The sequence below is a fragment of the Lepidochelys kempii genome, chromosome 2 (genome assembly GCF_965140265.1).
Source record: "Lepidochelys kempii isolate rLepKem1 chromosome 2, rLepKem1.hap2, whole genome shotgun sequence".
Classification (NCBI taxonomy): domain Eukaryota; kingdom Metazoa; phylum Chordata; order Testudines; family Cheloniidae; genus Lepidochelys; species Lepidochelys kempii.
The window spans coordinates 90,257,516-90,281,745 of NC_133257.1; the positions used below are offsets into that span (position 1 = coordinate 90,257,516).

Below are 24,230 nucleotides of genomic sequence, written 5' to 3' on the forward strand. Positions count from 1 at the left end.
AGTATAAATGCAAAAAGAGATCACAGATAGAAACATTACAATAAACAAGCTTTCTTGTTTCTTCAATATATCCACTGATTGCACTATGTTACTCAAACCTGACTGAGTCAAATTCACCAAAAGAGTGTCCCAGTTGGTCCCCACATCCCCATTCTATTTTGTTTCTGTAATGTTACACTATCAATTTATCCAGCTACAAATGGGTTTACTGAGGAGGCCCAGCATGTGGGACTGGTATTCAGGTAACAATTCCCACCGACAGGGAAGAGAAAGAGATGGAGAGAATCCCAGCAACAGGGAACGAGAGAAGAAGGAGAAGTGTGCATGTGTTTGGGACAGGGGAATAGAATCAAAGAGCTGTGAGGAAGGTGATAGCTCAGGATGGATGGATGGATGAAAAGACTGGGAGGGAAAGAGATGTACCACTCAAACTCAAAGAAAGGTGGAAGCCTGGAAGGATGAGAGAGAGGGAGAGAATGTGAGAAAGAAAGATGGTGAAGAAACAAATAATACAAGGGACAGAAAGACAAATTTGAAAAATGTTAAGTAGCAATTAAACAATGAAAATGGGAGGGAAAGGGGAATTAAATAATGAAAAAAAGAGAAAGAAGAAGAAGAAAACCAGAAAAGACACACCCAATAGGTAAGTAATTTGTTAGGACTTAATGGTGCCCTGGTCCAGGGAAAAAAATCTAACAATAAATGGGCCAGATCTTCACCTTGTGTAACTTGGCATAGTTCCATTTGTTTCACTGGAGTGACTCAGAATTAAACCAGCTGAGCATCTGACCCAATTACTTTCTTTTTGATAGCTTGGGGCATGTGTGAGTATTATATCTGTAATGACTTTTCAAGAGAACAACGTATTTATTGCAGCCATTGGAAATGACAAATTAGACAGCATTGATTGGGAGGCTTCCAGTGGCAATTGCAGAACTGTTATCCTTCTGAGTATTTAACTGTACAGAATACTTCATTACAATTTTGTTAGGTGGATTCCCCGAGGAAAAGAAACTCCCTCTTGTTCCATTTCACCTTTAAACTTTGTGCCAACTTTCTCTTCCCATTAATATTGTCTGTGACTGCCCAGAAAAAGCTTGTTCCATCTAGAGTTTCTATTTTGCAGACAATTAAATATGTATTAAATGCCGTAGAGCTGGTCTGGGAAATCCTCCTCTCTCTCAGACACATCCGGCTGTTTCACTAATTACGTCCATGATAAGTGGAGTGCGCTGGCGTCACAACCACCTTGTCATCTTCACAGTTCATTTTCATGGCTTTCAACAAACAAGGTTAATAGCTCTAGAAGCAAGACAATCATTAGGAGGTTGCAATGTGCACACCCAGTAAACACTTCGGGGGCGGGGAGGGAGGGCTAGCATGGAGAGGAATTACTATTGTCTGCTGCCCTTGCTAGAACTCATGTCTAGAGAGCTCTCTAGTTGATGCTACTTTACTTAAATAATTAACCACAAAACAATGCTAAATGCTAAATGCAGTTCAGCTAAATGCTGCATAATATTCTTCCTATCACCCTATCAAAGGGAAAAACACAGGAAAAAGAGTACAATGACACCTTCCTATGTACTACAATTACTAGAAGAACTTCTTATTTAGCCCCGTTGGGTCCAGTCCTGTGTTTCCAAGCCAACTGTAGCTCTAACTACGTTTCTTGTTTAACATGATCATTAAACAGATAACTCTTATGTGCATGCAAAAAACAAAGAAATCAGTGGAAGTTCTGGATCTTCAGGGATGTGGGATTGAGCTTTTAGTGTGCACGGACCTATATAAAGGAGAACATCTTCAGTTCTTCCATTTATTTATCTGTATCTATGGAGATACTGTTTACAACAAAAATAAAAAGATAATTTCAAAGTAACTGCTATTATAAAGGAGACTGGCAGATGTTCGATATAAATTACAATGTGGATTAAAACAATGAGCTCAAGTGGAAACTTTGAAAACAGATTTTGTTTGTATATATACAAATTATGCTTTCTACTAGAGATTGGCATGTCCAGTAATTGGAGCACAGACCTTTGGGCTAAGAACTCCCAATGTCTAATCCCAGCCTGGAGAGTGACTCCCTTGGTGGACTTAATTTATGTTCTTAAAGAATGTTCTTAATTTATCTTCCTTACTTACCCCATCTGTAAATGTTGATAGTATTTAGCTACCACACACAGGAGTTTATTAAGGACATATTTGCTAGTTCTCAGCCTAGATTTTCCAAGAAGTTGAAAGCTGAATCATAACATCCCCTGGCCATGCTGGCAAAATCGGTACCTGAGCAGAGCAGCACTCTTCTAGGAGACCAGAATGACAGACATTTTCTTCTGCTAGGCAGAATTTGGCATAGATGGATCTGCATAGATGAATGTGCGTAAAATGCCTTGAATATAAAAATCATTACAGAAATGTAATTGCTAGGAGTCTATATTAAATAGGAAGTCTATATTATTTTAAAACAATAATGATGACTTAATATCCTGAGTCAGCGCTTCACATATGTGCAAGAGCTGGAAATATAAACTGAAGACAGAGAAAAAACACAAAATCAACCCCCCCCCAAAAAAAACCCCAAAACCCTTACCCTGAAGGGAACAGAAAAATGAATTTAAAAACTGGTCTTGGGGGGATAAAATGAAAATTTAAATAGTATTAAACAAACGGCAGGAAATACACAAGATGGAAAAAAGGGAAAAGAAGGGAGGTAAAAAGAAATAAAAGGAAAAAAACAAGGGTGACAAGTAAGGAAAAGAAGGGAAGTTGCTTTGTTGCACAAATGGTGGAGCAGAAACCCTTTTTCTCTCTTCCAACCCATCTCAGCTGCTAAACTCATCCTATGCATATCATCGTAATTCTTTCCAAAAATAGCCTTTTGGTTTCCCTACAACACAATAGGGATCCTGGTTTTTCCACTTTGAGAGTCTGGTCACCCTAGTTTAGCTCCCCATAGTTCTAGTCAATCTGATGCACATTCTGTCTTACTCCCCTTTAGTCTGGGTGTTGGGGTGTTTGTCAGGGTGGAGGGGGGGAGAACCACTCGGAAGAAGAGTCTTTCTGGACTTACCAGTCCCTGCTTACCAGTCTCAATTAACATCTAACAGATTGTTTATAATGACAACTCTGAAGCTTCTATTGTTGCTTTCTCAAATAAAAATGGAAGTAATCACTGAGGTTGGGATAGGTTGGGCACAACGTGAATGGACTAAGGATTTTGACTTTCACCTGGTGATAACCTGTCTGTTGTTCCAACAGTTTTTGATGCATATGCTGGACATGCTCATCATAAAACAGCATTATTCAAGGCAGACTGTTTTGCAAAGCCTTCACGCCACATGGGTCAGCCTGAGACTACAAACCAATGCTGCATAGAACATAGTTAGAAAAATACTTTTACTTCCATAATAAATTACTTATTATGCAACTACAGAATCCCCGTGGCTGCCGATTAAATCACATAAACCCCTCCATTCAACTAGTATATAACATTTTTGGAGTCATAAAAATGTGTTTCCGTGGCCTTTTCTATGTAGAATGGGGCCCCATGACTTTTTTATAAACAGACTAAATGTAGTTTAAGTTTTTCAACTTTGTGCAAGTCCCAGGAGTGTTCACTGTACAACACTTTTTAAAACTGCCAAACAGAGATAAAGCACAGGCAGAGAAAGAGTCTTGCCTCTGTGGCAGCTACTATCATGACTAGGGCCAGAATATCCATTAGCTACTTTTGGGGACTGCTTTAATAAAATCTAGCTTTTACATGTTTCATCTGGTACAGTATAAACACTAATGCACTGAGATATCCTAGGCCCCATAAATGTATTTACTAACAGGCAGCCTTAGTCTCAATTTAAATTCATTCTTGCACCAGAAAACCTTTTCGTAGTGTACCTACAACTAAGGATACTACATCTGTAAATAAACGGAATAGTCATTCAGTGACTTTTGGACACTAGAAAGGACAGGAATCTAAACCTTTAAAAATCTCATGGTTGTCATCATTTCAATTTTTACTAACCAGAGATGTTATAGGAGACATAGGTGGATCTCAAAAGGTTCTGTGGCTCAGAATGGGAAAAAAAAAACCCTCCAAAGTTTGCCAATATATTACACTATTTGACTTTTTGATCTGTTTAATGGCACTGGAAAGCTCACAAGAATAGTCTCTCATGAGAGTTCAGGTGCTTCCTCCTTCAAGTTAGATCATAAAGGCTGCACAAATAGCCTCTTCTGCAGTATTTTGACATTTCCTCCCAGGAACCAGGAAACACAAAGGAGTGAGAAAATGAGAAATCAGTTTGGGAAAAAAAGGTTATCTGAACTTATCCAAACCTCAAAATTTGTTTTGAGTTTTGAGCAACTATGTCAAAACCAATTTTTCTTCTAAATGCAATAGCAAAAGACTACACATCAATGTATGTGTATCAAGCAGTGTATGATGCTTATAGACATAAACAGGAATGTAATGGCAGGACATACTATTATAAACTTGATGTTTGGATGAATGTATTCATGTTTCAGAATGTTTTGATTATATGCAGTACAGAAGTGCAAAACATAATGAGAGATACAGTGTGTACTAAGATGACAGGAATTTCTGAGTTCTAATTCTGGCCCTGATGCTGTCTTGACGAGTGACCTAAGGCAAGTTGCATGAAGTGTGATTATACTCTGAAAAATTTCTATGTAAAAATGGTTCCTTCTTATTCAACAGATCCCTGTGAGTCAGAGAGTTTACTGGCTGAAATAAATTCTCACAACTTTGAAGTCTTGTCAGCTTTCTAAAGCATGCTCAGCTAAAAGAGAGCAAACTGGATTCTATTCTTTTTTGTTCAACATCAACAGAATTCTTAACTAAATTCCAATCAGTTACACCTGTGCAAACTCATAGAAGATAATGGGTTTCCCCAGGTGTCTCAGAGAGCATAACACAGAGACAGCGGGGGTTGCATAAATGTGTTGGAAGGCACTATTTGACCTGTAGAACATTTATTGCCAATGATGATTCCTGACAAATTTGGGTTTTTTTAAACCAACTTAACTCTGAGATCTCTGGTTCCATTTGCAGAAAAGGTATATGAGCATATTTTATCTGAAAATAAAAGAGCAACACATGGAGAGCCTCACAATGCCATTTTCATAGTGACATTTTTCAGACTACAACTGCAATGTCACCTCTTGTGTCTATTTCTCTACCTGTAAAATAGGGAAAATATTTATCTTCCGTACTTACCTCACAGGGGTGTTGTGAGGATTACTTAAAAATAGCCCTATACAATTGTTAGGTATAATTGATATAGATCATTGTGGGTATTGTAACTAGTAACTGGATTACTTCAAAAAGTTTCTGTTTAAATAATGCTTATATCTGAACTGTTTGGCCTGGAAACTGGGATGGAAATCTTACACCACTAGGTTTGCATACAAGATCTCTGCTTCCAATACCTTGGTTTCAGCTGGACTATGAGAATAGCTTATGGTATTTTGATTCAATTTTCTCTTTTTTTACCCAAACCTCTTTGTTCATTTCTCGATGTAACTTGTGATAACATTTTGCAGGTCACATTTTTAAGCTCATTTGTAATAAGACTAAAGGTCTACAATGCGCAAAGCAAATTTTTTTTTAAGAAGCTATCTACCATTTACTTTAAAAAATGGGGGAACTGGAAGGAAGAGGGATTTCAATGTATATGCAGAATTTTTCAAATGAGGATATGACCCAAAAATATCCAAAGAAAAAATAAGCAAGACAATGCAATATTCTGCTGACAAACTTTCTTCTGATGATGTAAACTGGAGGAGCTATTGAAGTGTCACAGACACTTATGGTTCCTAAGCACCTCTGAATGACTTTAGTGGGCAACAGACCAGGCCTTTACTTAATCAGAAAGTGACTGGGGTTCCTGTTTAAAAAATGTAGTAAGAGGGTTGCAGATTATGACTGGAAGAACAGCCCTCCCAGATTCCACTCTTGACACTAGCAACTCTAATGTTTGCTCATTCCAGAACCTAAATCAATGTATGATGACAGTAGGATGCAGTACCCCCATTGATGCTGAATTAAATACGGCATTTATCAGTTTTACACCCCTCTTCAACACAAACGGAGACACTCTGTGAAAGGTAAACACAAACCAAACAAATCATAAGAATATCCTTCTTGTTAATCAATATGAATATTTTTCTTAATATTGTGGTTTATGTGCGGGATTTTTGCAGTGAGCTTTCCAAGTATTTTTAATTCTCCTGCTGTTCTATTTGGTGATTTTTGACAGTAACATCGGATGGTATTTTATATTCAGTATTTAGCCACCTACATTGAAATATAATTGAATAACTGCTCAGAAGAAACTGTGGCTTGCTGTCTCTTCCAAAATGAGGTAGGGAAGACAGAGAATGGCATTTCCCACTGGACACAACTTCCTATTGAACTGGCCTGCCACAGAGCATATCAAAGGACAGAGCTGCTGGCAGGCTCCTTGTTGCACAATGTCTCCTTAAAGCTCCCTTGGAGGGAGGCCCAAACACAACGACCCCAGAACAGACCTACATCTAACAGACACAATCTAATCCTCAATATTTACAAGGAAATTAGTGATGAAATCTTGGCCCTATTGAAATTAACTGAAAAACCGCCACTGAATTTAAATGGTCCAGGATTTCACTCTAGGAGGGAAAAAGTAAAACCATTTGCTGACGGCACGCCCTGCAAACCCCTACTCGGGTAATGAATCATTTCTCATACAAATAATGTCATTGAGATATATGGGGCTACTCATGTGGAAGAGAGTTTGCAAGACTGGACTTGCAATTTTTAAGATTCTATTGAATTTGTAAATTTCTTTATATCAAAATACTCCTTGTTGACGCTGTAGAGTGGTAAACATTTTACCTGCAATAACTTATGTGAAGCATTGAATACTGATCTCAGAGTAGTGATAAACTGTAGATTGATTAGCTCTTGCAAAGGGTTTACGACTCTACTATATAGCCTGAAAATCAGTTATAACAGGAATAAGACAACCGTGCTGATGAAAACAAGTTTAAAACATTATGGTAATACACAAAAATATAACTGCGAGACAAGATTCATTCATGTCATAAGCAATTATCATCATCTTTCAAATACTCAACTCCTTTCTTCCATAAAGGTCCTAGACACTTTAAGAACATAAATATAGCACCTCAAAAATGCACCCATTTTTTGGAAGGAGAGTAACAATTGATCAGCACACAGTACCCTACATACAGTGGGAAAATTGAATTTTTAATTTGTTTATAACACAATTCAACTGGTCTCTGTGGACAGGATCAGCTCATACTCATACCCTGTTTTAAAACGGAGTCCTAACACTGATAATGAAGAAGAGATTTTAAAAGTTAAACTGTGCTAGAAACCCTCTTTACAATGAATTAAATACTGTTCCTCAGTTTGATTTAAACCACAATATAGACAAAACTTTAAGCCACAGACAAGTATGCAAACTCCTATGTAAGTTAAAAGCCTCATGAGATCACTGCAGTTCATTCAGAACAGAAAGAACTGAGTCAACCCTGCTAGGATCTGAACTTGTGATTCTAGGAAGCATTATTCTGCTCTCATTTACACTAGTGTAAATCCTGGGTAACTTCACTGAAGTCAATGGAGTTACACCACTGTGAAAGGAGAATATGAACCGGAGATTATAGTAATGTTTAACACATGAGAAATTACTGAAAACTAGGGGAACCTGAAGGCTGTGACAGAAAGATAATGGTTTTTGATCTAACTCTGTAGGCAAAGCCAATCAACAGCCTCCTATGGGGAGAACTCTTAACTTAGAAAGCTATGCTCCCCAGAGTGTATGCAAAAATGAGTTGTGCACTATTGGTTGAAATCTATATAGGATCAAAAGAATTTTTGAAATACACAAGAAATTGGAAAAGAAAATTGGTGTTTTAGAGTGGGAGATGGGGGAAGGCACATAATTAAATATTGCACACAATAGCTATTGCACAGGGAATGGACAGAGATTTCACTTCCCAAGATACACCTAAGCAAATTTCATATGAATCCAACACAGGATTACATGCCTAATATGGTAATAAAAATCTTACATCTTGAATTCAAAGACTGTGAGGACTATAAGCCAAAGCAAAAGAGGGGGAAATCACACATATGGAGTTAGGCAGGTTGACCTGAGAGGCTGAAACACCATTTGTTAATGAGAGAGAAACTGGCAGACTTAACTGCCTGCGGGCTAAGACTTCACTTGCAATACCTAAAAAAGTGAGCATTTTAGTCTCTTTATTTTCTGGTAAACAGTGGCATGTTTCAAGTTTCCCTGCTGCACATTTATTAATGATCTGAGGTGGTGGGGGTGAAGGTGTGGGTGAGCAGTGAGGTAGCAAAATTTGAAGACAAAATTATTTAGGTTATTCATGACAACAGAGGACTGAGGAACTTCCTAGACAGCTAATCAAGCAAGGTGAATGGACAACATAGTGACAAAATTCAACGTTGACAAATGCAAGATCCACAAGTTCTAATGCACATTGGAGGGAAATTTTTAAACTACTCATTCACCCTACAGAGTTCTAAATGAATTGTATCAGCTCTAGAAAGGGACCTGGATATTACTGTACACGTGTTAGTGAAAACTTCAGCTCAATGTGCAGCTGCAGTTAACAAAGGTAAGACTATGTTAGGATACCTAAGGAATAGGATGGTGAATAATGCCTTTATATAATCAGTGTGTGTGGCCTCAACTGTATTATTGTGTGCAGTACTGGTCACCCCAACTCAAAAGGATATTACAGAGCTAGAGGGGATTCAGAGATATGCAACAACAATGATCCAGGGCCCAGAAAGGGAAGAGAGGGATTGTTTATCTTAGGAGACAAAGAAGCGGGGACTTGATAAAATAATATAAAAGAATTATTAGTTGAGGGATGGTAAATGGAAAGCTTCTATGCTCCCTGTCTCATATCACAAGAATAAAGGAACAGTCAATGAAATTAAAAAATTTAAAAAAGGAAATACTTTTAAGCATGATTAAACTGTGGAACTTATTGCCATAAGAAGTCACTGAGGGTAAGAATTTAAAATTTTAAAAGGGATTGGATAATTATACTGATATCAAGAATATACAGTTGTCAGAATGAATTATAAAATTTGGACGGGATATTAAAGCTCATGCTTCAGGACTTCAGCCAGTCTCTAACTATTAGAAATCAGAATATGACTTAATATGGGGGCAGGTTATTCAATATCTGCATGTCCTTACAAATTCCTCTAAAACATCTAGTCCTGGCCACTGTCAGAGACAAGATACTGGAATAGAAGGACCTTGGGTCTGATCCTGTATGGCAACCCCTATGTTCCAATGTAGTTTTAAAGGTTTTGGATGCCTTAGGTGAGGCATGGGACAGTTTTAGACCTCAGTATATTTCATACCATTTGCCTTGGATTATCATTCATAGAGGGCCCAATGAAAACTGATTCTCCATTGTGCTAGGTGCTGACAGACACATGGTAAAACACAGTCCTTGCCTTAAATGGCTTACAATTCAAGTGTATGAGACAGGCAAAGGGTGGGAGAAAGGAAGCTTTATTATCCTCATTTACTGATGGAGAACTGAGGTATAGAGAAATTACGAGACCGACCTGAGGCCACAAAAGAGATTTGTGGCATACCCGGGAATTGACCCAGATCTCCTGAATCCATTACAGTGCCATGAACACAAGACTATCCTTCCTTGATGACTTTCATTTTCTAAACTTTTCTTTATTTAAGAACCTTTTCATCAAACATTTTTGAGATTCCAAATTGAGAGTCAGGGACAGTCTGAGCCTAAACCTGGCTCAGATACTTTGACCTAAAGCACAGACCAGGGGTTTTTTAGGATTTTAAGTGTCATGGACAAGAATAAAGTTTGAGGGGGAAGGTGATAAGTACAATGAGAGCAAAACTAAAAATGTACATTCCAATTAAGATCACCCCATCTGGTAAAGTTTAAGTTATGCAGTCTTCCAGGGATTTTTTCAGTCACTTACAATACTAGACAATCCATAGATTCAGCGATTATAATGCCAGAAGGCACCATAAGTGTTCATCTAGTCTGACCTCCTGTATAAACACAGGTCTTGTTTGAATTAATTCTTGTTTGAACTAGAGCATATCCTTTAGAAAAGCATCTAATCTTTATTTTAAAATTGCCAGTGATGGAGAATCCACCACAACCCTTGGTAAATTGTTTCAATGATTAATTACCCTCACTGTGAAAAAACTGCTTTTTATTTCCAGTCAGAATTTGTCTAGCTTCTACTTCCAGGCATTGGACCTTTTTATACCTTTGTTTTCTAGGCTAAAGAGCCCATTATCAAATTTTTGTTTCCCATGTCGGTACTTACAGACTGTAATCAAGTCACCCCTTAACCTTCTCTTTATTAAGCCAAATAGATTGAATACTGCACTCAAATTGCCCTGTTCTGTTCATTCCTTCTGAAGCATCTGGCACTGGCCACTATTAGAAGACAAGATACTGGGCTAGCTGGCCCATTGGTCTGACCCAGTATGGCCGTTCTATGTTGACCTACTTGAGTCTATCACTATAAGGTATGTTTTCCAATTCTTTAATCATTTTTGTGGCTCTTCTCTGAACCCTCTCCAATATATCAACATCCTTCTTGAACTGTGAGCACTAGAACTGGACACAGTAGTTCAGTAGTGGTCACACCAGTGCCACGTACAGCAGTATTATAACCTCCCTACTCCTACTCAAGAGTCCTCTGTTTATACATCCAAAGATTGCGTTAGCCCTTTTGACTGGGGTGGTGCACTGGGAGCCCATGTTCAGCTGATTATCAACCATGACCTCCAAGTCTTTTTTCAGAGTCACCTTTTCCCAGGGCTGTAAGTATGGCCTTTATTCTTTGTTCTTAGATGTAAGACTTTATATTTGACTGCATTAAGACATATATTGTTTGTTTCCACACAGTTTACCAGTCAGTGACCGGTCCTCTTCATTATTACCGCTCCCCAAATCTTTGTGTCATCTGCATACTTTATCAGCAACCATTTTATGTTTTCTTCCAGGTGTTGATAAAAATATTAAATATAAGGCCATGAACTGATCCCTGTGGGATCCTCTAGAAACACACGTACTTAATGATGATTCCCCATTGACAATTACATTTTGAAACCTGTCAGTTAGCTAGCTTTTAGTCCTTTACTGTGTACCATGTTAATTTTGTATTGTTCTAGATTTTGTAATAAAAATGCCATATGATACTAAGCCAAATGATTTACAGAAGTCTATGTATCAACACTATTACAATTATCAGCCAAACTCGTCATCTCATCCAAAACAGGTATCAAGTTAGTTTGACAGGATCTATTTTCCATAAACCTAAGCTGACTGGCATAGTCATCCACAGTCTCAAGAAAAACAATTTTTTTTCTAATACCTATTAAACTGTATATACTGTCTCTGCACATTGACACATAAAATCACCATCTGCTTCAGTAACTGTTTACTTTCAGACACAGCTGGGAAGTTAACTTTCCTCTTTTCTTTTCTCTCCCTGCCCCCCTCATCTTTTATACTTTTTGACTGGCATTGTGCTTCTCTGAGTTTGCAGTCTCGGCCCTTCTCCAGCTGAATTCACCTGCTTTAGATTTTCTGAGTCCTAATAAAAAAGGCCTGCAGACACATTTGCTCCAAGTGTGCAACCATTTAGGGGTGGTAATGAGCTGGACTGCAGCCTGGTACCTGGCAAACCTTTCTACTTCATGACTCACTGCTCATTAAAACCACACTCTATGCTTATTACTGGGACAGCTTTACTTACAAATAATTGTGTGCCTCCCATCCCCTTTCCAGCGCTTCACAATACTGTACATTTTTTTTGTTCTGGTGCAGGTCTGTTTCTCTGAAAGTTGGATGCACTATTATGAATCAGGATTTCCATATTTTCATTGATCCTTACTATCCTTAATCCCTTACGGTTGGATATCAATACCCTTACACGCACTGAATTATGTCTTACTTTGTGAGCAGTCTCGCTGATTTTACTTTACAGATTTACTGCCCGTGGAATAAAACACTACTCAGCATGAGAAAGGATATCAGAATTTGGTGCTTACCACCCTAAGAATCTCTCATGTGATGTGTTTAACTTAATTCAGGAGTGATGGCGTGAAGTGTGACCTTAACAACATCTGATAAATATCTTGATTTTATCAAATCTTTTTATATTTACATTTTATTTCAGAGGGTAGATGTGTTATCTTTGTTTTTTACACTGCTTACCATCATGTAATTCTATGCCCTGAAAACAGAGAGAGCACATGGGAACTGTTCTATGTATATGACTACCTGTCCTAAATAGGTAAAGCTGCAGGGCATACTATTTGCTTCTGAGTGCAGTTCAAGGTGTTGACTTTTTGATTTATAAAGCCCTCTATGGCTTGGAACCTAGTAATCTAAAAGGCTTCCGATTTCCTCAGGCACTGTGTAGCTGGGGTCATCAACCGATGCACTCTTAATGTTATGTCTGGAGACGGGTGGCAGGGATTCCTGGCAGAAGTTCCTCAGCTATGGAATTTGCTTCACTTGCTGGTACAATAAACCCCCAGACTGTTCACTTTGTGGCATTGTGCTGGACTTACCACTTTTTCAGATGCTTTTATTTGCAGGGTGAGATGCAACAATTTAAACCAATTAAAGACCCAGTCCAGTGTGCTTCCTAAAACATGGTAATCTGCAAGCCAGTGCAGTGTTGAAGAACTGGTGTATTTATTTAGGTTTCCTGGTTCAACACACTCATCCAAAGCATAAATCCAAAATATCAATTAAAATTAATACAAATGGGGCCAATGTGCAAAAAATTATGAATCCTTCAAAATCCCCACAAACACCGACACTCAGTGATACATTCCATAAATGCATCAGCCTCGCTGCAGCCAGCACAGCAACGTGCAGACTCCCAATATTTGTATTTCTTTGTTAATTTGTTTCTCTAGCTTTAGGGGAATTTTCTACTTTAATCTTTCTGCCACCATCTGCTCCCATGATGTCACTATATACCCAGAGTAGGCAAAGGCAACAAAATTATTCACAAATTTAACAATCTCTTTCCAAAAAGCACGGTCCATGAGGTATCTTCCCTTTCAGATGCTGCTGGTCATGGACATTAGGCTTTGGGAAATACAGACAAAAGTTGCAATCTCAAGCAATTTTGCAAAATACCTAGTAGTGACTCTGAAAAAAACCACCCAGTTCTGAATACCCTCAAACTTTGGAAAAGAAACAGATCCAAATGTCTGGCTGGTTTGTCACCATAATGGGCTAAATCAAAACTCTGGATCTGAAGACCCTGAACATTTGAATAATTCAGACCCTAATGCAACGTTTGAATCTTTGGTCAATCAATAATTATTCAATTTTTAATTTTCCATTTTGCTTCCTTAAGACAATGATTTTGGTATGTTTTTCTTCTTAAGATTCATTCGTTTTTGTTTTATGAAACCAAGGTCACTTTTAAATACACTTGTGAGATATTTTCCAAATTTAGCTCAGACAAGGTCCTCAAAACACAGTATTAACTAAAAGTCACACTGACCAATACTGTCTAGTTATTTCCTTATATTTCCCTGTCTGTCTGTCTCCATATGTTGTCTCTTACTCTTATCTTATATTTACTTTATAAACTCTTTGGAATGGGGACTGTCTTTTTGTTCTGTGTATTGGCAGAATGGGAATTGTTCTATCTAAATGACTATGTACTCTCAGTGCTCTCTCTGTTTTCAGGGCATGGAATTGATGTAAGCAGCAAAAAAAAAAAAAACCAAAGATAACACATACACCTTCTGAAATAAAAATTATATATAAAAAGATTTCATAAAATTAAGATTTTTTCATAATCAGACGTCGTTAAGGTCACACTCCATCACTCCTGAATTAAGTTAAACACACCACATGAGAGATTCTTGGTGGTTAAGCACCAAATGCTGATACCCTTCCTCATGCTGAATAGGGTTTTATTCCACATCGGGCAGTAAAATAAAATCAGCAAGATTGCTCACAGAGTAAGATACAATTCAGTGCGTGAAAGGGTATTGATCTCCAACCCCATGAGATTAAGGATAGTAAGCACAATGGGATTCATGACTACGGCTCCTAGGTACTATTGTACTATAACACAAATACATAATAAATAATAAAATAATAATAATAATAATAATAATAATAATAAACATTATACAGGTATAAATGTGCATCTAATACCATTTCTTCATTTTCAAATTGTGTGTTGTACTGTGCTGCCTCCTCTGTCACTGGCTTCAGCACAAGGTTTCTGCAGACAAGCCATATGGTCAAGCTAGCAATGAACATCCCGATATCTGGTACAAACACTCTGATCACGTTGCCAGCATCGGCTCCCTTCACACTGTATAGATTGAAAAAACAAAGGAAACATTTGTTACTTCTAATTCTGCATTGGCTTGAAATATTAAGTTAACTGGACACCATTCTTTTAAAAGTGTTGGAGAGTACACCTCCCAGAGTGAAACAGTAAGTAATTTTTACAACTGTGACAGAATGTCTTGGTGCCATGTAATTACAGTATAAGTGATTCATTCCTAGTAGTGTCTTCTTGTGCAAATATTCCAGCACATTGTTTGGCTGATCAAAAGTCATTTTGTAGATCCTAAAGTTATTTAGTGGAGAGAGTAAACTGCCCTAGAATCAACATTCAAATCCGATGGCTCTCAAAAAGTCTCAGTCCAGTTCCAAGAGAACAGATGTGTACAAACACAGACCCAACCATCACCCTGGGTGGTATTCATAGCAGGGAGAAAAACTACTGCATAGTTTTGGAGGTAGAATTACATTCCCACCCACTCTTATCCCTTAATCACAACTGAGACATAGATGGGTAGTACTGAAAAGCCTGCAGCCCAGTGATATACCACTACTATGAAAATTGAATTTCAGTCTTTCTATATTTTGACATCTTTCAGGAGTGCTATATTCACTTTAAAGATATGAAAAATAAAACATTATATTTTACTATAATATTTAACAAAATGTTTTCTTTAACCAGATCCTTTAAATACCACTTAATCTTTTTTTGGCCTCTATTGTGAAACTTTAATGAGCTATAAAATTGTATAACTACTGGAGACCCTATGACGCATACAGTATTCAGGAATATATACAAGCTGTATGTCATTTTCCTTTTACTACTGTTCACAAAAGCAAGTTTAATCCTTAAGAACTAACTAGAGAGAAAGTGCCATGTCTTTCCTTAGGACTCCCACTTCCTGTTCCTAAATATCTGGATAGCTCAGTGAATTTAATGGAAAGTACACAATATGCTGTACTGTGCAGATTTAAACTGTTTTGTCTGGGGACTATTACCTCTATGGGTTTGGATGCTGCATCTGAATTTGATTAATTTTGTTAACAGAATTTAGACTTGTAGTTAGTTGACACAATGACTGGTCTATTTAAGCTGCTACATTGACTTCCTACACTTTTTAACTACTATTAACAGGATACAAGCTTAATTATTTCAAAGATAGTTTTGCGATTGACTTTTTAAAAGAATACACGTCTAGAACTATTTTCAGGTTTAATGACTGCAATGGATTGTGGGAACACACAGGTTACAGATGAGTAGACTAGATTACCAGCTCAGTGCCTGAACTGTATGAGTGAAAAGAAACAACAACCTGACGTATTTTTAGGGTCTATTAAAAATTATTATCTCAGTCTTTCTGTGTTTATATCCTAGCAGCACTGAAATTTACAGAAGAAATCCTTGCTAAGGTTCAACTGGTAACTGGGTATCATTCCAGTATTTTTGGACTCACCAAAATACCTCTAGCATCACTGCTACGAATCAATGCTGTGTGTAGTAAAAGACGTACATAATTGTCTATAGGACTCTTGCCCATTAGTGCGCACACACAGGGTCAAATCCTACAGTTTTTAACTCAGGCAAAAACTCAAATTGGACCTGATTTTTCACTGCCTCCCACCTTCTTGTTTGTGCAAATCAGGTACAAAGTGCTAAGAATTAAGAATGTTAGCTTTTAACACCCACTTTTCACAGGTGTGATGTGAATGACTACACATGGTGCAACACGCTGCTTGGGCTAGTGTACTAAAATAGCAGTGTGGATGTTTGTGCCACTGGTGGCAGCTTGGGCTAGAATGAGTCCATCTATACCGGCTGAGAGTCAGACCTCCCAGCGGCAGGGTAGTCATCCCCTTAAGTCCTTTGTTTACCTCTGGATTCAAATAGACTTGAACCCAACGGATTATGTACCTTCCAGAAGAAAGTTAATGAAGACTTATTTGCAAAAGAAAAAGAAAAGAAAATAGAACCTTTGTATATTATTTCAATCTTCCTGACTTGTGCATCTCTCAAGTATTACACTCTTGCAGTATTAAACTGGAGTGATTATGCATTAAATCATCAGACACACAAACTGGGTGAGATAATATCTCTTATTGGACCAGCTTCTGTTGGTGGAAGAGACAAGCTTTCAAGCTTCACAAAGAAGGTTGTCTCTTCCACCAACAGAAGTTGGTCACCCATTTTGTCTTTCTCCTACCCTGGGACCAACATGGCTACAACAACACTGCAAACATGCATTCCATGGCAACTGAGTATCTTGAAACTGTTTTGGCCAATGCTTTCAAGTGGTACTATAGCAGAGAAAAGGCTGAAGTGTCCAAGAAAGGCTTCCAAGACAGTCAACAGATTACATTAGCCTCTTTATTAGTAGAGCACTGGCATATTTCCTGTGCTCCTGTTTCAATGCTATAGAACTGTATGGTATATCACGATGTAAGACAGTATGTTTAGCACCGCAGGAAGTGAAGACTTTGTAGATGTTCAGAAGTAAATTTCTCAATAGGATAGTACTTGTTGTAATAGATAGAGATTAACTGGACACACATAACATCAGATTAGCAAGATTCACTGTGAAAATAGATCTGATCTGTTCCTGTGAAATAATTGTGTGAATGGACCATTTCAATGCACAGTTAGTGAGAGTTTTCTAGAAATAAAGCCACTACAAAATGTGTCTTATTGAGGTTTAAAAGTCAGTTCCATAGGATCCAATCAGCTACACTAGGATAAATTTAAAAGGTGATTTTAACACACCAGTAGTTCTCAGGAGTATAGACCGCTATGGATACAGGCCCTATCTCCTCTGCAAATCACATCCCAGAAAAACAAACATGAAAGTCTGTTGTGTCAAAGTTTTGTGTGCTGTTGCTCACAGTTCGTTTTACTAACAAAATCAAGTGCCTGTAGGATTTTACAAAATGCATAATGAAATGTGATATTATGAGAAATGGGATTTAAAACAGGAGTTAAGGCTAAGGGGCCAAAGCCCATACTGTAATAATTGGGGCTACCTGCACAACAAAAAGAATGGAAAGGATTTATAGATTGACTGCAGTTTTTCTACACTCGCTAAGGACTCCATTCACATATTGCCATATTTTGCTAACAGCCTATGCATTGTGTTCTTCATTCCCAAAATAGCCTCGAAGAAGTTTAAAACCAGAATGGACACGAAAGCATATAGAGCATATGTCCTTAAGAATCAACTTTCCCCCCTGCAAGAATCTTATTGGACAATGAATTGGCAAAGACCTTGATCCCTAGTTAGCATGGCACCATTCATTTGGCTAAACTCAAGAGAGTTTGCCTTAAAGGCTAATTTTTCTATTAACACGCACTATTGTCAGGAGTTTATAACAAAGCCAAAAGCATGTTCTGGCGTGAAATTTGAGATAATCAACATCATCTTCAATGATTTTTTTTCAATATTTAAAGAAAAATGGGCTAGACCACTTAAAAGGTTGCTCTGTAGGAGGGCCAAAAAATAAATTAGGGATTTGAAACATTAGCTGACGATATATAATTGACTGCACATTTTTGAAGACAAGAATAACTATGTTAGGGTTGCCATAGCTGCTTTTTTATTCTGGGGGATTAAAAAAAGACATGCTATGACTTTCACATCCATATGTGAAGCTTATGTCACTACTACATCAACATGATTCCAAAACAGAGTTTTCCTCATCTGTCCATCTGAATCCACCTGGTGTATCCAGTGTTATACTTAGATTATAAACTCTTTGTGCAGGAATCATCTTTTTGTTCTGCATTTGTACAGCGTCTAGCAAAACGTGTTCCTGGTTTACTGGGGCTCCTAGGTGTTACTATAAAACAAATAAGAAAAATAATATCCAAATCATATTTTCTATTTTAGGTGTCCTGCAATATAACTAATAACCGTTGGTTCTAGGGTGCAATCCTACAGACCTCCTATCGACTTTGTGGGAGCAGGGAAGAACCCTTAAGCCAAAATCCAGACCCAAACACACAGTGAAAAAAGTCAGGAAGACACTGGGAAGACGCATGAATGAGAAATCCTTTCCCAAGCTGAGGTGCAATGCAGAGATGCAGTACCCCTGTAGCTGGGGAGTGGAGGAGCCATGCATGCCTTTGTCTCTGGCCCCATGCAGTGAAACTACACCAATTCCTATGCACTGAGGCTCCGGGCAGCTGTCGATGTGAGAGGGCTGCATTTGCCCCTTAAGGTATAAAAGTGAGAATTTGGCCATTAAACTGCAGCCATACTTTGAAAAGTGTTGTTTTTAGAATGACACCAGGAGCTTCTATATCTATTGTCTCTAACGGCTTGCCCAAAAATAGCTGTGTAGAAATTGCTTTGACAGTGCAATTTGGGCTGGAGCTCAGGCTCTAAAGCCCTCCTCCTCCCACCAGGCTGACAGCCCAAGCCAGAATGTCTATATTACCATTTTTAGCATGCCAGCACAAGCCCCACTAGTATGGGCCCAGGATAGGAGGCTCATTCCCAGATGCTGTGTAAATATATCTTAAATGAGATAAAATATGCTCAGTTTAAAATAAACAGATTGTGTATGTGTCTTTGAAAGGGTGAGTGGTTTTTTTGAAACTATAACATATGGATTTCAAATTTTTTAAATTTTAAACTTCAAAAGATAATTTTTTAAGACAGATGATTTTGAAAAATGTTATGTGAAAAAAGGAAACGGCTGTTTGCTAAAGCCGTTTGTAACATGCAGCATAAACAGATTAAATTATTAGATCGATTTAACAGGATTCCAGTGTGTGGAATTAAATTGGTGGGTCTGGGCTTTAGCTCACTGCTGGCAATGTGTATGTAAGCTTAGATGTACTCCCTATCATTTAAACACAAATTAAATACCCATAAGAAACTAAATCAACATAGTTTCTATTTGTTATATATTCACATTATGATTTACAAATCAGTGGCAATAAAATTACAGGTTTAACTTTCCAGGACAGTTCTTTCTCTCTGATTAGAATGAATTATTTCTTGCTTGAAATGAACAAAGCATGATACACAGATACTTTCCACTATAAGACCCAGAATTGGGGGGCTTATAACTTTGCCATACGTTAGCCATTTGAAGGTGAAATTTTCCATGCTGGGTGTCTGCCTTAGACTATTTATTTATTTATTGACGTTCTAGCAAAAATTGTTCAGCCATTTCTGAGAATGAGGCTAAGGAAAAAAATCGTGTTTTGCCCATGTTAAAAAATTCCAAAGACCTTTTATTTGAAAAGCTCTAGAGCCCCCATGATGTGGAGCAGGCACTTGGCATTTGGCAGCATGGTGGCTTGTATGTCAGGAATGTGCGTTTTGCCACCCCCAATTAAATCTGCCCAAATTTAGCCAAGTTATTGCAGTTTGCACATACTCAGTAGAGACTTCTTAGAGGTTAGCAGCAAAATTTCCTTAATGTTTCATGAGCATTGGGCATGCTTCATCCCAGGGTTGAGCAGGACTTTCCCTGCAACTGCAGGTATGGGTTGCTGCAGAGAGAGCAGATGGTTTCTCCTGAGCATTCAATGACACCTCTGTGCTGATCCCAGGCAGGGTGAAGGCGGAAGCTGTCTGATTTGAATGCAGAGAGAATAAGAGCCATACCTGTGGGGAGAGGGGTGGATGCTGGGACAGGATGCTGGCAGTAGGGTGACTGGATACCAAATGTGAAAAATCGGGATGGGGTGGGGGATCATAGGTGCCTATATAAGCAAAAGCCCCAAATATCAGGACGTTTGGTCACCCTAGCTGGCAGGGAAGCGGAGAGGGACACTAGGACTGGCTGGGCAAGGAGACTCGCACTGGCTAGGATCAGAAGCAGGGGATGGGGAAAAATATAGGCGCTGACTCCGTGGGTGCTCCAGGACTGGAGCACCCATGGGAAAAAAATGGCAGCCCCACATCAGTTCTCCCCTTTCCCCCCAGCAACTCCTGCCTGCCAGCGGGCTCCACTAATCAGCACCTCTCCACTTCCAACCCAGGCCTCCCGCCAGCCGCGATCAGCTGTTTCACGACATGCAGGAGGCTCTGCAGGGGAGGAGCGAGGATGCAGTAGGCTCAGGGGAGGGGGCATAATGGGGTGGGAAGAAGTGGGATGGGGTGGAGCGGGGCAGGAAGAGGCAGGTCGAGGGTGGAGCCTTGGGGGAAGGAGTGGGGACAGGGACAGGGGCAGAGCCGGGAGTCAAGCACTGTCCCCGGCACATTGGTAAGTCGGTGCCTGTGAAGAAAAGGCAGGACAGAGACACATTAGATGGTATGGGAAATGGGCAGAAGAATCTGTGCCTCCTAGAGAACACTTACTTCCAGAGCCTGGAATGGAGAATTTCTGTGTCTCACTATTCCTCATGCTGTCAGCAAACATTTGTGAAATCCACTGGCAAAGCAAACGCTCTAGTGCTGGTCCACATAGAAGATGACAACCTATTACTGCTACCAGTTACTCTGTAAGTTTAAGTGGCAGAGGTCTGTGCGGTAGATTTCAAGGCTTCAGCTATGAGAGTATCAATATGATGCTAAATAATGCAATTTGTATTTGGGTTTTTTTTTTTTTTTGCTTTGTTAAAAACCTAAGAAATTACATAGAAAAATATGATAAAAGAACATTATTAAGGTTGCAAAGTCAAGCACTCAGAAGTTAGGAAATGCCAGAATTAAGGCTGCTTTTGCATATGTATTGCAATAAAATCTTTAATTATATGATCACAAACTATTTTTTCAGTGCAGAGAATGGATCTGCTCAGAGGGTTGTGTAGTGAAAGAGACTCTTTGGAGGACCCCTGCTTCATTTGATGCAGAAGTTGGAAGGTGTGTAATGAATGAAGCAGCGGCTTGCAGGAAGAGAGAGGATGATCTTATGATTAAATCAGTTGAATGTTGCCCTGGTGAAGTGGATTCTATTCTTGCTTTTGCACAGAATTCCTTAATTATGGGCAAGGCACTTTAAGCCAAACTTTTCACTGGTGGTCACTAATTGCCAGTTCTTTATTTTCTGAGTGCCTGACTTGATATCCTGAGATCCGATTTACAGAAGTGCTGAGCACTCACAGCTGCAAACTGAAGTCAATGAGAGCTGTGCTTTAAATATACAAAGTGCTATATGAAAAACCTGGTCCTAAACATCTCAAATTGGGCATCTAAAATTAGTGGATGATATTTTTTACCTTAATCTCTCTATGCCTCACTTCTCCATCACCTCCTTCACCTCACAGGAGTGTTGTGAAAATAATTTCATTAATGTTTGGGAGGCCCTCAGATACTGCAGTGAGGAGTGTCATAGAAAAGCCCATGAGGAAATTATTAATTCTATCTTCAGAGCTGACTTTGAATAATGTACAGTAAATAAGATTTGGGGCCAACACTGAATTATAGCTCTGAATGAGGCAAGGGTTCGGGGGCGGGGGGGGGGGGAAGAGTCTGTGATCATGTAATTAAAGACTGTATCATAAACCATACACACAATGATCAAATTAAGTTTGCACATGCACCTTAATTCTGCTATTTCCTAACTTTCATGTGCTTGATGTTGCAACCTTAACAATGTTCTTTTAACACAGAGTGTGTGTGTCGGGGGAGGGGGAGTGTTTTTATTAGGATTTTTTGTTTATATATAAAATAAATGGAAGGTAGGCAGGATTAATCTTATAGCTGATAATTTTAAATGGAATTATTTCTAATCTTTTCAGTTACTCAAGATCCAATTTTCTTTTCCTGATCAACCGTTTTATAAACATTAGACTAGGCTGAAAGTTTTCCTTTGAAAGTTCCCGCCCCCCTCCCCATTAAAATTTGCATTTGTAACTAACTAGTTTGCGGAAAGTTTTTGCTTTCCTTTATTTTTTTTTATTTTTTATCATAAAATTGAAGACATTTAGTTGTCAGCAGTTTTGGCAAAAAAAAAAGTTCCTTTTGTTGAAATTTTCCTGAAATATTTTCTGATCAATACTTACAAATATGACATTTAATCATTTGTATTCCTGAAGAGCTAAACACATCACCTTTCACTAAGGTAATAGACTACTTTAGTGTAAATACACCTGATATAAGTAAATTTGCTATCCATACTTATAAGGCACTGTCTCTGGGCAGCTGCCCTTTATGGGGAGTTAGAGCCCAGTCTGCCTGTGACTGACTACCTTATAAAGACTTCAAATAAAGATTACATAAGCTTAGTTAGAGGAGAGACAGGAAGCTCCTGTGGAGAAGAGATCCCAAGAGAGGTCTGAGTCAGAGGCCTGAGCAAGAAGCCAAGAGTATGAGCTCTCTGGGGAACCCACCAGAATGAGGAGCCTGGAAGATGTGCTCCTAGAGATGGGAGCTTCATAGACTGTGGGCTGCAGTCAGCAGGCATCCAAGAGGGTCTAGTATCAGCCAAGGGTCTCCTTGATGCTGGCTGGAGGCCTCGCCTGCAAAGGATGACCCCTAGTCCCTGGAAGAGAGTCACAGTGGATAAACCTCCGAGATCGCTCACTCCAGAGAAGGATCTTACTCTGGTAGGTTCAAGATGCCTAACACCAGGGACAAATACTGGAACAGAGAATGCATGAGGAACAGCTTGGAAAGATGAGAGCACAAGACTCAAGTGGGGGACAGATGGGCTAAGAACAACCTGATCACCCACCCAAGATGTTGGGATGAAAGTGTTGTTGATTTCTACATTGACTATTCTGTTAATAAATGAGGCCTTCCAAAAAGGGGTGCTCTTTAACATGAACAGGCCTGTCTGGACATGTTCATAATGCTGGGTGAGGGAAAAATCAAGTAAGGGTTCACCCACAACACCATGCCTGCCTGCAAGCATAGGTCACTGGGGCAGCCTGGAATGATGACGTGCATCTATTGATGAAACAGAACCATAAAAATGTGCAATGGAAACCTGTCTTTGGACATCCAGATCAGTGGAAAATCAGAAGATTTTTATGTATCAAAATAAAATACAGCAATAAATATACATTTTAAAGTACAGCGTTATTTCTTGATTCATGATATTTAAAAAGTGCTCCTGAAACACATTAGAGATAAACAAACCTTGGATATACAATACAGAAACTACTGCCTGGAAATATACGATGGAAGTGTGTAAATCTACAAAAATACTGAGAATGTATACAACAAATAGTAAATAATAATACCACCTAGCTCTTATATGGTGCTTTTTTCTTTCTTTTTTTTTTTAAAGGACAGGATGAAACTTATCCATCAGATCCAAGAATACTCTTGAATATTTTTCCTGAAAATGATTCTAAGGTACTTCCCACAGACCATTTCTGCCTGTTCTTTTTTTTTTTAATGCAATTTTATATAACACGGCTGTGGCAACAGAAAAGTTCCCAGTAGCACCCAAGTGGATTTCTGAGGACTCAGCATGTGCCAGCAATGAAGAACTGGTTTATTCAATGAGAAACAAGATTTGAACAATAAAAAAAAAAATGGGGCCAGATGTTGACACCTGCTGCAGGCTGCTTTGTACTTATCACCAGCATCAGACAACAATAAAGTCGATTTAACCAGCTGTGCAAGGATTCCCCTGATGGTCTATGACCAGTATAGCTAGCTCTGCACTCTCTCGGATAACCCCAACACAGGGGGCGTGTTGGGGATGCTATGAGGGATGTGGCTTGCGTGCCCTTCTGATCTGGTAATCCTCACTGTCAGAATGGCCCTTTGGAGACTACTGCAGATGGGCACAAATTAAGGAAAGCCTAAAGCCTCAAGCCTCTTTAACTTGAATAGAGTGTCAAACTGCCTCACGATTAGGGGAGCATAAAGTCAATGTACAACCCCCATTGCTTTCCTTTGAGTTAGGAGCAG

The 24,230-nt window shown here is 38.8% G+C and overlaps 1 protein-coding gene across 1 annotated transcript in view; it reads right to left on the minus strand.

Moving 5' to 3' along the window:
• Nucleotides 1-24,230, minus strand: part of PIEZO2 (piezo type mechanosensitive ion channel component 2) — a 453,866-nt gene that overhangs the window by 168,136 nt on the left and 261,500 nt on the right. The window contains exon 5 of the mRNA XM_073331610.1: nt 14,281-14,443. Within this exon, the coding sequence (XP_073187711.1) occupies nt 14,281-14,443 (163 nt within the window). The remainder of the gene's footprint in view (nt 1-14,280; nt 14,444-24,230) is intronic.